Raw genomic sequence first — 14,820 nt, forward strand, 5'->3', positions numbered from 1 at the left:
AAAATGAATGGTAAGTTTTTTTTATTCATTCGTGGGACATGGACATTGCTGGCTGGCCAGCATTTATTGTCCGTCCCTAGTTGCCCTTGTTCAGAAAACAGTTGAGAGGCAACCACATTGCTGTGGCTGTGGAGTCACATGTAGGCCAGACCTAGTGAGGACAGCAGAATTCCTTCCCTAAAAGACATGAGTGAGCCAGTGGGTTTTTCTGACAATCAACAATGGTTTCATGGTCATCAGTAGATTCTTAATCCCAAGTTTTTTTTAATTGAATTCTAATTCCACCATCTGATGTGCTGGGATTCGAATCAAGATCCACAGAACATTAGCTGAGTTTCTAGGTTAGTAGTTTAGCCATAATACCACTAGACTACCCTGGTGTTAGATGATAACTGTGCTGTTCTCCGTGTTGTATAGTACTTTACTGAGAAAATTGTTGCGGTGGCAGATGGAATTATCTTTCTGCATTGGAATAGCTAATATCCCAGTTCTTGAACAATATAGTCATGAGGCCGATTTATCAGGCACAAGTTCTTTGCCAGTGCACATGGAAGATTGAGATAATTCTGTTGTTCGTGTGGCCTCATTCAAGAGCGCTTGGAACAATTGTGTTTCTTTTGCACATAAGCTTGTTCAACCTCTTCCCTGAATGCAAATAACTCTTCCTTTGGGCTTTCATAAGCTTATTAAAACAATTTCAGCAACTAAACAAATCAACAATCTTATTTTCTACTCTTCAGAAATACCTGCTGAGCAATCCAGCCCACCTGAGTACTGTTGTGGATGAACACTTCTTCATTAATGAGAGCATCTCCCAAGTCAGGTAAGTGGTGACTGTAACTTTGATATTTGCGTATTCAAGGAATGAAATCAGAATCTGGCTTTTGAAGTTACAATAAATTAATTTGAAATGCTTGTCTGAACTGTGCTATAACTATAATAAGAGCCCCTATTAGTTGTTCACAGCTTTGAATAATATTTATGAGGAAAAGAGCATTGCACCAAATAACAGGCAACATGTTATTCTGCCAGTGAAATGTCTGAACTGATACGCAATGTAAGGCTAGCAGCCTCATTGCTGTAAATACAACACAACTGATGCCAGCTGAAAGGTTTTTGTTTTCATATGGATTGTCACCTAAAAAAAATTGTTTGCTCTTGATCCAAAGGTCAGCAAAGCCAAGAGGAAATAATTGCATTTGTTGTAAAGTTTTATCATTCAGCAGTATACTGATTGAAATGTGACAGATGTCTGTCTGGATATTTACATCTGGAGGTGGATCCAATTTTTGCAAGAACACACATAATACACTTTTCTGACAACAGGGGTATTATGCCATGTAATGAAGTATTGTATTATGGTGCTGTAAAGAACTCGTCTAGAACTTGACTGTTTTGCACGTGGTGAATCAACTTGAGATTAATTACTGTTGGCAAGAAAGCAGCTGGTTGCAAATTCCATGTCAGATGATACCAACAAGAAGTAACTGCTTTTCTTTTTCATTTTAATGCATTTTGCACCTTGATATTAGAAAGTTGATATGATACACACAGAGTAAAATTTATTCTTCTTCTTGAGTTCTCTGCCTAAAGCCAAGTCCTTGGCAGTTATGCACTAAATCATGGCAAAGTATCGTAGTTTTTGACTACGGGTAGAGTGAGGACTAAATCAGTTGAGCCTATGCTGTTGGGTTAGTCTGATCTGCATGTTAGCCAATTGAGCTAACGATCCTCCTCTCCAAAATTTAATATGACGCAACTCAAATGGGGTTTTATTATAGGATTTCTAGCATGTGACAATGTACACAAAGTTATTTAGGTTGTTGACTGTGTATGGACAAAAAAGACAATTTGGTGTTCTCTTTTCTGCATGTGAGAAAGTCAGGGAAAATGGGGTGGAGACCCATTAATTGGAACAGAACATAGGTGAGCAGAATGGATAAAATAATGGCAGATGAGATTTAATACAGAGACATGTGAGATGTAGCATTTTTACAGAAAACAGGGTGAAGCCAACAATATTTAATTGATAGCACAGTTTTAAAGATTGTGCGGGGCTGGTGGGACTTGGGCTTGCATGCACATCAGTCATTGAAGATGGCAGTTTATATATTTAGAGAGCAATTAGCAAAACGTATAGAATTTGGACTTCATAAATAGAGACATCGAGTACAAAAGCAGGAAAATTAGTGTTTAACTCTACCACCACACTTCAGAAAGAAATAAAAAGTCCTTGAGATGATGCAGGGGAGATTTACCAAATTAGTTCCTGGGATGTGTATTTTAACAAGGTTACTTTGGCGCTTTTGGAACAAAGGAGGTTAAGGGAAAATTTTATAGCAGTGTATAAAATTGACAGGTTTAAACAAGATAGACAAGGAAAAACTGTTCCTATAGGGAGCAGGGATATCTCGCTGCTATTATATAGGACCTTGGTGAGACCACACCTGGAATATTGTGCGCAGTTTTGGTCTCCTCATCTGTTCTTGCTAAAGAGTGAGTGCAGCGAAGATTTGCCAGACTAATGTCTGGGATGGTGGAACTGACATATGAGGAGAGGTTGAGTTGGTTAGGATTATCTTCACTGGAGTTAATAAAGGGGGAATTTCAGACACCTATAAAATTCTAACAGGACTAGACAGGGACTAGAAGGATGTTCCCGATGGTGAGGGAGTGCAGAACCAGGGGGTCCCTGTCTAGGGATGCAAGGTAAGCCATTTAGGACTGAGCTGAGAGAGTGGTGAGGCTACGGAATTCACTATCCAGGAAGCATTTAGGGCTAAAACATTGTATGTTTACAAGAAAGAATTTGACATAGCCCTTGAGGCTAAGGGGCTTAGGGGCGGCACAGTAATTAGCAGGGACCTGGGTTCAATTCCTGCCTTGGGCGACTCTATGTGGAGTTTACATGTCTTCCCTTGTCTATGTGGGTTTCCTCTGGGTGCTTCGGTTTCCTTCCATGGACCAAGTATTGCAGGTTAGGTGGATTGGTCATGTTAAATTGCCCCTTAGTGTTCCATGATGTGTAGGTTTAGGGGAATAATTGGGTGAAAAACTGGGGTTACAGGGATAGGGCATGTTGGAGAGTCAGTGGGCTGAATAGCTTCCTTCTGCAATTCTAAAGGAGTCAAAGAATATGGGGGTGGGTGAAGTGGAACATGTTAATGAGTTGGACGATCATAATGAATTACGGTGCGGACTCAAAGAGCCGAGTGGTCTACTCTTGCTCCTATTTTCTATGTTTTTAAAGCTGTGATGGTCTAGGACTAGGGAACACAAATTTAAGGTTAAGGACAAGAGGTCCAAGGAGGATACGAGGGAGAATCTTTTTATGTAACGAGTGGAAATGACCTGGAACTCATTGCCTATATGGAAAACACAAGCAAAGATGATCAGTGATTTCAAAAGAAAACTGCATGACCTCTTCAGTAAAATAAACTTGCAAGGTTGTGGAGATAGAACAGGGGAATAAAACTGAATGGCTTTCTCTGCAGAAAGCCAACATTTGGATTCAATGGACCAAGTGACCACTTTCTTTTCAGTTTCTGTGCCCTTTGCATTGTATCTTTCCCATTTCCTAATTTATGTTGCTTTCTCTTTATTTGCCTTGCTTTGTGTCCACATATGTGTGCATCTTTAACGTTTACCAGGCATGCGTATAACATGGCTGATTAAGTATAACTGACTTAAAATTGTTCTTGTTTCTGCAACCTTTTTTCTATGACTGTTAACAGCCATGTTCAATAAATGATGCAAGAGTCAAGTGTTACAGAGGGAGCTTATATAATATGTGCCGTAAGTTCAGAGGTCAGTGCTGAGATAGGGTTGTGCATTTGTTATGATCACTGTGGGGATGTGTAAAACAAAACAAGCAAATGATCTGTGAATGACAAAATTACTGGACACAATTTTATTTTTTATAACATTATTAAACGTAAAGTAACAGGCAAATCACCATCAGTACAAGCTAAATTACACATGCAAAAGTAAATACAAAAGAGCCTATCTCTGAATTTGCAAGTATGGTCCCAGTTTCAGCCACACAGAACTCCAGATTCTTTCCTTGAAGGATTTAGACAATTCCCAGCAGACAGCTGCTTGTGCCTAAACAGAGTTCCATCCATGTGATCTTCCCTCTATGATGCACGTCTTTGTGGAACTTTCTCAGCTATCTGAATTCATGTCGATCTACGAGAATGAACTTTACTTCATTCAGTCTGGCCACTCAGTCACTCAGAATTGAAAGAAACAGTGGCAGCAGTCCCAAAGTTTGGGTTTTGGAAATGCAATCCTGCAGTGCCTGACTGACTCGCAGTCGTCACGTGACCATGTCATGAAATTTTGCCTCTGGACTCAGATCAACTTAACAAATCCCCTCAGTTTCAGAAACACACATTAAAGAAGTACAGCTGTCCTTGTACTTGCAACATGTCAGGAGAAGGTGGCAAAAAAATAGATTTTTGAAACTCGCAAAAGGAGTAGAGACTGAGAGCCAAGAGACCGAGAACCCAGGAACACAGGTTCAAAATGTGCAAACAGCTGCTGAAAAGAACAAAAGAAAAATACACACTGGTTACAGTGGTAAAATGACTGGCAAAACTAATGGTGAAAAGTATGCATCGGTTGCAAGCGATATTACTGGCTGCGAAAAAAAGAGCAAAAGTCACACAGGCTACAAGTGAAGTTACTGGCTGCAGAGGGAAAAGAATAAATATGAGAAAATAAATTGCTGAGTGAGTAAAAATGGCTGCAGTTAATTTTCCAAACCCATCTCATTTCTAAAAAGTGCGCACTTTAGATCTAACAGATGAGCAGAAAAGAAGGCGACAGAGATTTTGAACACCTTGAATGGATATTTTGAACCCTAAATGAAGTTAAATCCAGATGAATTGAGGGTTAAAATGAGAACCTTGAATGGTGCATCAAGACAGTAATGCAAGTAGCAGAATCATGTGAATTTGGATAGCTAAAAGATGATAGGTGTGAGGGACCCTTGGTTAAAGCAAGCCTACAGAAAGACGGGAAACTGATACTAACCAAAGTAATAGACATGTTGAAATACAGAAATGGTCAAACAACAGGTAGTGCACATATATGGCAGAGTAGAGCAAGGGATGCATTGTGCTGAGCGACAAAAGATCAGAACAATTGCAGACAAAGGGCAGGAGGCAATTACTGCGGAGGGCAATATGCACAGGAAAAGAAGAGTTGTCCAGCATAGGGGTAAAACGTGCTTTAACTTCAAATAGCAAAAGCAAAACAAGCCATTAGAGATGGCCATTGCACAGCTATAAGCAAACGAGTCTGATTAAGAACTAGACATAATACCTGATTCAAATCAAGTCCATAGCTGACAAATAGTTTGTGACTTTCACAATGAGGACCACAGAGGGAAAATGTTAAGTGAACAAGAAGGGTGGAATCCACGCCCCCCCCGCCCCCCCACCATCTGCTACAATTCCCACTGAAGTGTCAGATGGATGCTGATGTTTGTGCAACATACTGACCCTCACAGAGCGATGTGAAGTGGCTCAACTCGCCGCCCGCTCACTCTGCCGTCCACCCGCCCAGTCTCTTAAAAGATCCTATCGAATTTGCCTCCACCACCACCGATGGCAGCCGATTCCACTCACCCACCACCCTCTGACTGAAAAACTTACCCTGACATCTCCTCCGTACCTACTCCCCAGCACCTTAAACCTGTGTCCTCTCGTAGCGACCATTTCAGCCCTGGGAAAAAGCCTCTGAGAATCCACCCAATCTATACCTCTCAACATCTTATAAACCTCTGTCAGGTCGCCTCTCATCCTTCGTGTCTCCAGGGAGAAAAGGCCGAGCTCCCTCAACCTATCCTCATAAAGCATGCCACCCAATCCAGGCAACATCCTTGTAAATGTCCTCTGCACCCTTTCAATAGCTTCCACATCCCTCCTGTAATGAGGCGACCAGAACTGAGCACAGTACTCCAAGAGGGGTCTGACTAGGGTGTTTTAAAGCTGCAGCATTATCTCCAGACTCCTAAACTCAATCCCTCGATTGATGAAGGCCAATACACCATACGCCTTCTTAACCACTTCCTCTACCTGCAAGGCCGATTTAAGAGTCCTGTGGACCCAGACCCCAAGGTCTTTTTGATCCTCTACACTGCTAAGAGTCTTACCCTTGATATTATACTCTTTCATCCCATTTGACCTGCCAAAATGGACCACTACACATTTACCCAGGTTGAAGTCCTTCTGCCACTTCTCCGTCCAGTTTTGCATCCTATCTATGTCATGCTGCAACTTCTGCTATCCCTCCAAACTGTCCACAGCACCATCAACCTTCGTGTCGTCGGCAAACTTCCCATCCAATCCCTCCACTTCCTCATCCAGGTCATTTATGAAAATGACAAACAGCAAGGGTCCAAGAATAGATCCCTGGGGCACTCCACTGGTGACCAACCTCCATGCAGAAAAAGACCCATCAACAACCACTCTGCTTTCTGCGGGCAAGCCAGTTCTGGATCCACAAGGCAACAGCTTCTTGGATCCCATGCCCTTTCACTTTCTCAAGATGTCTTGCATGGGGTCCTTATCGAACGCCATGCTGAAGTCCATATAAACCACATCTACCGCTCTTCCTTTGTCAATGTGTTTAGTCACATTTTCAAAGAGCTCAACCAGGCTCGTAAGGCACGATCTGCCTTTGACAAAGCCACGTTGACTACTTTTGAGCATACTAAACTTCCCTAAATGTTCATAAATCCTGTCCCTCAGGATCTTCTCCATCAGCTTACCAACCACTGAGGTTAGACTCACCGGTCGGTAATTTCCTGGGCTATCCCTATTCCCTTTCTTGAATATAGGAACCACATCCACAATCCTCCAATCTTCTGGAACCTCTCCCATCTCCATTGACGATGCAAAGATCATCGCCAGAGGCTCTGCAATCTCTTCCCTCGCCTCCCACAGTAACCTGGGGTATATCCCATCTGGTCCCAGCGACTTATCTATCTTGATGCTATTCAAAATTTCCAATACATTCTCTTTCTTAATGTCCACATACTCAATCTATTCAGTCTGACGCTCAGCCAGGAACATGCATTTCTGTCCAGACAGGTAGTCGTGAAATGTCTGGATTCTGAAAATGATCCCCCGTGCATTGTGTTCAATTTCTCTGCTTTATTTTGGTAAACACATGAAGGGAGGCACATAGAGGGATAGAAACCGCACATAGGCAATAAGTCATGGGTCTAAATAAGGATTTGAAATTGGCACAAAAGGCCAAAGGGCTTGTTCCTGTGCTGTATTGTTCTTTGTTCTTTGAGCCACTCATGATCTGGTCTATGGCCCTTTGAAACACAGCTAAAGCTGTCATTTCTACAGACAAATGGCAATATCTGTGCAGTCCGTTGTGTGCTGTGATGCTAAGATATTCCTGTGACATCTCATCAACATGCATTTGTAAGTCGGTCTGGCTGAGGTCACTTTTGCTAAATTTCTGCTTATCAGCCGGCTACCAAAAAGGTCCTCAATCCAAGGAAGTGGGTATTGTTCAGCACAAAACACGGAGTTAACAGTAACATTAAAATTTCCACACATGCATTTGGAGCTGTCTTTCTTAAGCAGTGTAACGATGGTTATGACCCATTCACTGTGGAGGACAGGAACCAAGATACTTATCTATACATATACTCCAGGTTAGCTTCCACTTTTGCTCACATGACAATTAGCATGGTTCTGGCCTTCAGAAATTTTGGTTGAGAGTCGGCTTTGAAATTCAATTTTATCATAACTTTCTTCATACTTCCAAAACAACAGCCAGTTTTTGTATAACAGCTATCAGACCAGTTCCTTCTGTTGCAAAGTTATGTATGTTTACCAAGCTAAACCGGATTTGCTCCAGCTATGACCGCCCAACTAAAGCTGGCTCTTGCTTTTCACCACAAGTGTAGCAGTCTGCCCATTTAGTTACACATCAGGTTTCATTCTGCCCATCATAGATGCAGTTTTTGCTTTTTATGTTTTATGAACGATTTTTGCAGACTTCAAGGGAAAATGTTTTTCCTTCTATACAGCATCTGAGACCAGTGAAACTGCTACCCTGTATCCAGTTCCATACATATTTGTTTGCATCGAGCAGCTGTGTTACTCAATAGCCCTGTGAACTATCTGCCCACTGAAAAGATGTAGAGTGGTCCTTCTTCAGATACAGTGCCACTTTAATCCTCCTATTTCTTTTGTATGATATGCAGATTCTTCTTGTTATGCCAAGATTGATTATCAAGATATCTTGATTAGAGATAGTCAGCATGGTTTTGTAGCGGGAAGGTCGTGCCTTACTAACCTTATTGAGTTCTTTGAGAAGGTGACCAAAGAGGTGGATAGGGGTAAGGCAGTAGATGTGGTATATATGGATTTTAGTAAGGCGTTTGATAAGGTTCACCATGGTATGCTTCTGCAGAAAATGCAGATGTATGGGATTGGTGGTAATTTAGGTACTTGGATCAGGAATTGGTTAGCGGATAGGAGACAGAGGGTGGTGGTTGATGGTAATTATTCATCATGGAGTTCGGTTACGAGTGGTGTGCCTCAGGGATCTGTTTTGGGGCCACTGCTGTTTGTAATCTTTATTAATGATCTGGATGAGGGTATAGTTGGGTGGATTAGTAAGTTTGCTGATGACACCAAAGTCGGAGGTGTGGTAGATTGTGAGGAAGGGTGTCGAAGTTTGCAGAGTGACTTGGACAGGTTGCAGAGCTGGGCCGCGAGGTGGCGGATGGAGTTTAATGCGGAGAAGTGTGAGGTAATCCATTTCGGTAGGAATAACAGATGTGTTGAGTATAGGGCTAACGGGAGGACTTTGAATAGAGTGGAGGAGCAGAGGGATCTAGGTGTATGTGTACATAGATCCCTGAAAGTTAGGAATCAAGTAGGTAAGGTTGTTAAGAAGGCGTACGGTGTCTTGGCGTTTATTGGTAGGGGGATTGAATTTAGGAGTCGCAGCGTCATGTTGCAACTGTACACAACTCTGGTGCGGCCGCACTTGGAGTACTGTGTGCAGTTCTGGTCCCCACATTACAGGAAGGATGTGGAGGCTTTGGAGAGGGTGCAGAGGAGGTTTACCAGGATGTTGCCTGGTATGCAGGGGAGGTCCTATGAGGAGAGACTGAGGGATTTGGGGTTGTTTTCACAGGAAAGAAGGCGGCTAAGAGGGGATCTTATAGAAACATATAAGATGATTAGAGGTTTAGATAGGGTGGATGGTGATAACCTGTTTCCTCGGATGGAGAAATCTAGCACGAAGGGGCATGGCTTTAAATTAAGGGGGGGTAGTTATAGGACGGATGTCAGGGGCAGGTTCTTTACCCAGAGGGTGGTGAGGGACTGGAATGCCCTGCCTGCTGCAGTTGTAAATGCGCCTAGTTTGGGGGCGTTTAAGAGATTGGTGGATAGGTTTATGGACAAAAAGGGATTGGTTTAGATTAGTGGGTCAATGTTTTTTTTAAAAAATAAGACTGGTCGGCGCAACATTGTGGGCCGAAGGGCCTGTTCCGCGCTGTAATGTTCTATGTTCTATGTTCTAACCTACGGATGGCTTTTTCCTGGTTTGCTTTTCCGATTCAGTTTTTGTTTTTACATGCACACTTAATGTGTCCATTCTTGACACATTGATGGCATTCAAGGTCTCTACACCTCCTTACAAATGCGTGCTGGCAGGATCAGGCTGTCCACAATGGTAATACTCTTGGCCACTTGCTATCTTGTGTGCATGCTTAGCTGTCATATTAGGCAGTCAAATTGAAGTATTCAGCTGCTTTGCTTCTTTTGCACTCAGCCTCATAGAGGCTGCAATCCCTATGGCTTTTTACAGGGTGAGATTAGCTTCTGTCAGGAATTGTTTCCTGATTGCACATGTACTGTTCAAGGTCTGCCACCATGAACTGCGGCCTATTGTCACTTACAATTTGATTGGGGTAACCAAACTTAGCAAACTTGTATCGAGTTTGACTAGAGTCACATCTGTGGTAGTCGATTTCATACAAATCACTTCTGGTCTCTTTGGGTGTATGTCAACAGCATCTGACCTTTGCATCTGACCCTGCAAAATCTTTCTGGACATGCACACAAGGTCCTTTCAGCTATTCCCCTGGGCGAAATGGCGATGTAGGTGGCGCCTTCTAATCTTGGCACACAAGTCATACAAGCCTGTTTTCTCCTTAATGCAGGCGCCTCTCTTTGGCTAATGCGCATAGCTGCGGGCCATTGTCGTGGTTCCCCAGGACGACAACTGATTTTAACCGTTTGAAGCAGAGAGTCTGAGTCGTAATCCTCCAAGCAGTAGACTTTATTTTCCAGTACAAGACAATAAAGCCGGGATGTCCGGATCAATCCAATGAATCATTCTGCTTACAGTCTTTTTATACACATTACAGCTCCATATCTCAGAACTCTTATCTTACCCTTAGATTTCCTTGTTTTAGCCATCATTATTTCTGGGCTAGCCCTTTATCTACCCTGATTGAGATTGGTTCCTCATTAGTACATCTCTTTGTCCTTGAAACCATGGTAGTTCCAGTCTCTGCCCTTATCCAAACTATTCTGTTTATACAATAATCGTGGCTTAGCTAACTTAGATCAATTAGTGAAGAAAACGTGTTTATTTTACTCTCCTTTTTGCTATAGTCACGTATTAAGCTGGACGATGTCCAGTGTTCCTCAGGAGGCTACTTTCTATATTTATTAATAAGTGTTTACTATACCAACTTTGGTGGGTTACATGGGTAACTATATTGATTACATGTCATTCAATCATATTTATTTGATTATAATACTACAATTAGCTAACATACTTCTGTGATTATACTGGTTTCATTCCATCTTCCATTTTGAATCTCTTTTATTACACCAATTCCAAGATACTGATTCCAATCACAAACATTGATTCCAATTACAAACATTAGAGCAAATTCTCTCACACCATCTCTTTCATTCGCACCACCTTGCGTGCCCTTGGTGTAATTGCTGAATCTTGAAAAAAAACACACACTTGCCTTTCCTAATCTGTAACCCATGGGTGGCATGGTGGCACAATGGTTAGCACTGCTGCCTCACAGTGCCAGGGACACGGGTTTGACTCCCAGCTTGGGTAACTGTCTGTGTGGAGTTTGCACATTCTCCCTGTGTCTGCATGGTTTTCCTCCCATAGTCCAAAGATGTGTGGGTTAGGTGGATTAACCATGCTAAATTGCCCAGGTGTGTCAGTGGGACTAGGGGAAATGCATGGGAATAGGGACTGGGTGGGATTTTTGAAGAGGTGACCAAGAAGGTAGATGAGGGCAGTGCAGTTAATGTTGTCTACATGGACTTTAGCGGGGCCTTTGACAAGGTGTCGCATGGTTGATTGTTGCATAAGGTTAACTTTCACAGGATCTAGGGTGAGGTAGCTGAATGGATACAAAATTGGCTTCTTGACAGAAGCCAGAGGATGGTTGTAGAGGGATGTTTTCCAAACTGGAGGCCTGTGACCAGTGGTGTGCCTCAGGGATCGGTGCTGGGTCCACTGTTATTTGTCATTTATATTAATGATTTGGATGAGAATATAGGAGGCATGGTTAGGAAGTTTGCAGATGACACCAAGATTGGTGGCATAGCGGACAGTGAAGAAGGTTATCTCGAATTGCAATGGGATCTTGATCAATTGGACCAGTGGGCTGATGAATGACAGATGGAGTTTAATTTAGATAAATGTGAGGTGATGCATTTTGGTAGATTGAACCAGGGCAGGACTTACTCAGTTAATGGTAGGGCGCTGGGCAGAGTTACAGAGCAAAACGATCTAGGGGTACAGGTTCATAGCTCCTTGAAAGTGGAGTCACAGGTGGACAGAGTGGTGAAGAAAGCATTCGGCATGCTTGGTTTCATTGGTCAGAACATTGAATACAGGAGTTGGGACATCTTGTACAAGACATTGGTAAGGCCACACTTGGAATATTGTATACAATTCTGGTCACCCTATTTTATGAAGGATATTATTAAACTAGAAACAATGCAGAAAAGATTTACTTGGATGGTTTGAGTTATAAGAACATAAGAAATAGGAGCAGGAGTAGGCCATCCAGCCCTTCGAGCCTGCCCCGCCATTCAATAAGATCATGGCTGATCTGTTGTATCTCAGTTCCACATTCCCGCCCTCTCCCCATAACCCTTAATCCCCTCGCTTATCAAAAACCCATCAACCCGCGTCTTAAAAATATTTAGCGAGGCAGCCTCCACCACTTCAACGGGCAGAGAATTCCAGAGATTCACCACCCTTTGAGTGAAGAAGTTCCTCCTCAACTCCGTTCTAAACCGCCCCCCCTTTATCTTGAGGCTGTGCCCCCTAGTCCTACTGTCGTTTCTGAGCGGGAAGAGCCTCTCCACCTCTAACCTATCCATCCCATTCATCATCTTATACGTCTCAATGAGATCTCCCCTCATTCTTCTAAACTCTAACGAGTACAAGCCTAGTTTATTCAACCTCTCCTCATAGTTCAACCCCCTCAACTCCGGTATCAGCCTAGTAAACCTCCTCTGCACTCCCTCCAAGGCCAAAATATCCTTGCGTAAGTGTGGCGACCAAAACTGCACACAGTACTCCAGCTGCGGCCTCACCAATGCCCTATACAGCCGCAGCAAGACCTCCCTACTTTTATATTCAATCCCCCTCGCTATGAAGGCCAGCATCCCATTCGCCTTCCTGACCACCTGCTGCACCTGCAGGCTGGGTTTTTGCGACTCATGCACAAGGACCCCGAGGTCCCTCTGCACCGTCGCCTGCTGCAGTTTTTCGCCCCGTAAGTAATAGTCCTTCCTACCATTATTCCTACCAAAGTGGACCACCTCGCACTTGCCAACATTAGATTCCATTTGCCATTTCCTGGCCCATTCGCCCAGCCTATCTAGATCCTTCTGCAGACTCTCCACACCCTCCGCGCAATTTGCCTTTCCACCAATCTTGGTGTCATCAGCAAATTTCGACACCATACACTCGGTTCCCTCCTCCAGATCATCTATATAAATGGTAAATAGCTGAGGCCCCAGCACCAACCCCTGGGGCCCTCCACTAGTCACCAACCGCCAATCCGAATAGCACCCATTAACCCCCACTCTCTGCCTCCTATTTGACAACCAATCCTCTATCCACGCTAACACCCTACCCCCAACTCCATGCCCCCTTACCTTCTGCAATAACCTCTTGCGAGGTACCTTGTCAAACGCCTTCTGAAAATCAAGAAAGACCACATCCACCGGCTCTCCTTTATCCACTGCCCTAGACACATCCTCATAGAACATAGAACATTACAGCGCAGAACAGGCCCTTTGGCCCACGATGTTGCACCGACCAGTTTTTAAAAAAAAAACACTGACCCACTAATCTAAACCAATCCCTTTTTGTCCATAAACCTATCCACAGATCTCTTAAACGCCCCCAAACTAGGCGCATTTACGACTGCAGCAGGCAGGGCATTCCAGTCCCTCACCACCCTCTGGGTAAAGAACCAACCCCTGACATCCGTCCTATAACTACCCCCCCTTAATTTAAAGCCATGCTCCCTCGTGCTAGCTTTCTCCATCCGAGGAAAAAGGCTATCACTATCCACCCTATCTAAACCTCTAATCATCTTATATGTTTCAATAAGATCCCCTCTTAGCCTCCTTCTTTCCAGCGAAAACAACCCCAAATCCCTCAGTCTCTCCTCAACTCCAATAAATTTGTCAGACACGACTTCCCCTTAACGAAACCGTGCTGCGTCTGCTCTATCAAGCAATTCCCCTCAAGATGCCTCGCTATTTCCTCCTTGATGACGGATTCTAACATTTTACCTACAACAGACGTTAAACTAACCGGCCTATAATTCCCTGCCTTTTGCCTGGCACCCTTCTTAAACAACGGCGTAACATTAGCCGCTTTCCAATCTTCCGGAACTACCCTGGAATCCAGCGACGTTTGGAAAATAACCACCAAGGCATCCACTATCACCTCCGCCATTTCCTTCAGAACCCTCGGATGCATTCCATCCGGTCCTGGGGACTTGTCCACAATCAGTCCGTCCAGTCTGTCGAGCACCGCCTCTCTAGTAACAATAATGTCATCGAGACCCTCCAGTCCTACCACCTTTCCATCACTAACACCCGGCAAATTATTCATGTCTTCCTCCGTGAAGACCGAAACAAAAAAGTTATTCAAGACCTCAGCCATCTCCCCATCCCATACCACTAAGTCCCCCCTCTCATCCTCTAAGGGTCCAACGTTCACCCGAGCCAGCCTCTTCCTTTTTATATATTTATAAAAACTCTTGCTATCCTTTTTTATATTAAGTGCTAGCCCAGCTTCATAGTTTCTCCTACCCTTCTTTGTCAACTTCTTTGTCAATCTTTGTTGACATTTAAACCTCTCCCAATCCTCTTCTCGCCCACTACTCTTAGCTACTCTAAACGCCTCCGCTTTTAATTTAACACTTCCCTTCACCTCCTTCGTTATCCACGGCTTATTACCTCTCCTCCTACGGTCCTTTTTAACCATCGGAATAAATTTCTGCTGAGCACCAAGAAAGATCTCCTTAAAGATCCTCCACTGCTCCTCAGCAGACCTACCTTCCAACGCGCTCCCCCAGTCCACATTCGCCAATTCTTCTCTCATCCTACCGTACTCCCCTCTGTTCAAACAAAGGACGCGTGTCCGGGAACCCACTTTCTCCTCCTCCATCTGCACCAGAAACTCCACCATACAATGATCACTCTCCCCAAGAGGATCCTTCACCGCAAGGTCCCTAATTCTACCCGCCTCATTACATAA

At 43.6% G+C, this 14,820-nt stretch overlaps 1 protein-coding gene across 1 annotated transcript in view; it reads left to right on the forward strand.

Annotated features, from left to right (window-relative positions):
• The window catches only part of LOC145346455 (uncharacterized), a 176,480-nt gene that overhangs the window by 120,503 nt on the left and 41,157 nt on the right, over positions 1–14,820 (forward strand). The window contains exon 9 of the mRNA XM_080193729.1: positions 741–823. Within this exon, the coding sequence (XP_080049855.1) occupies positions 741–823 (83 nt within the window). The remainder of the gene's footprint in view (positions 1–740; positions 824–14,820) is intronic.

This window comes from Carcharhinus amblyrhynchos, chromosome 8 (assembly GCF_965287045.1).
Source record: "Carcharhinus amblyrhynchos chromosome 8, sCarAmb.v2.hapA, whole genome shotgun sequence".
Lineage (NCBI taxonomy): Eukaryota > Metazoa > Chordata > Chondrichthyes > Carcharhiniformes > Carcharhinidae > Carcharhinus > Carcharhinus amblyrhynchos.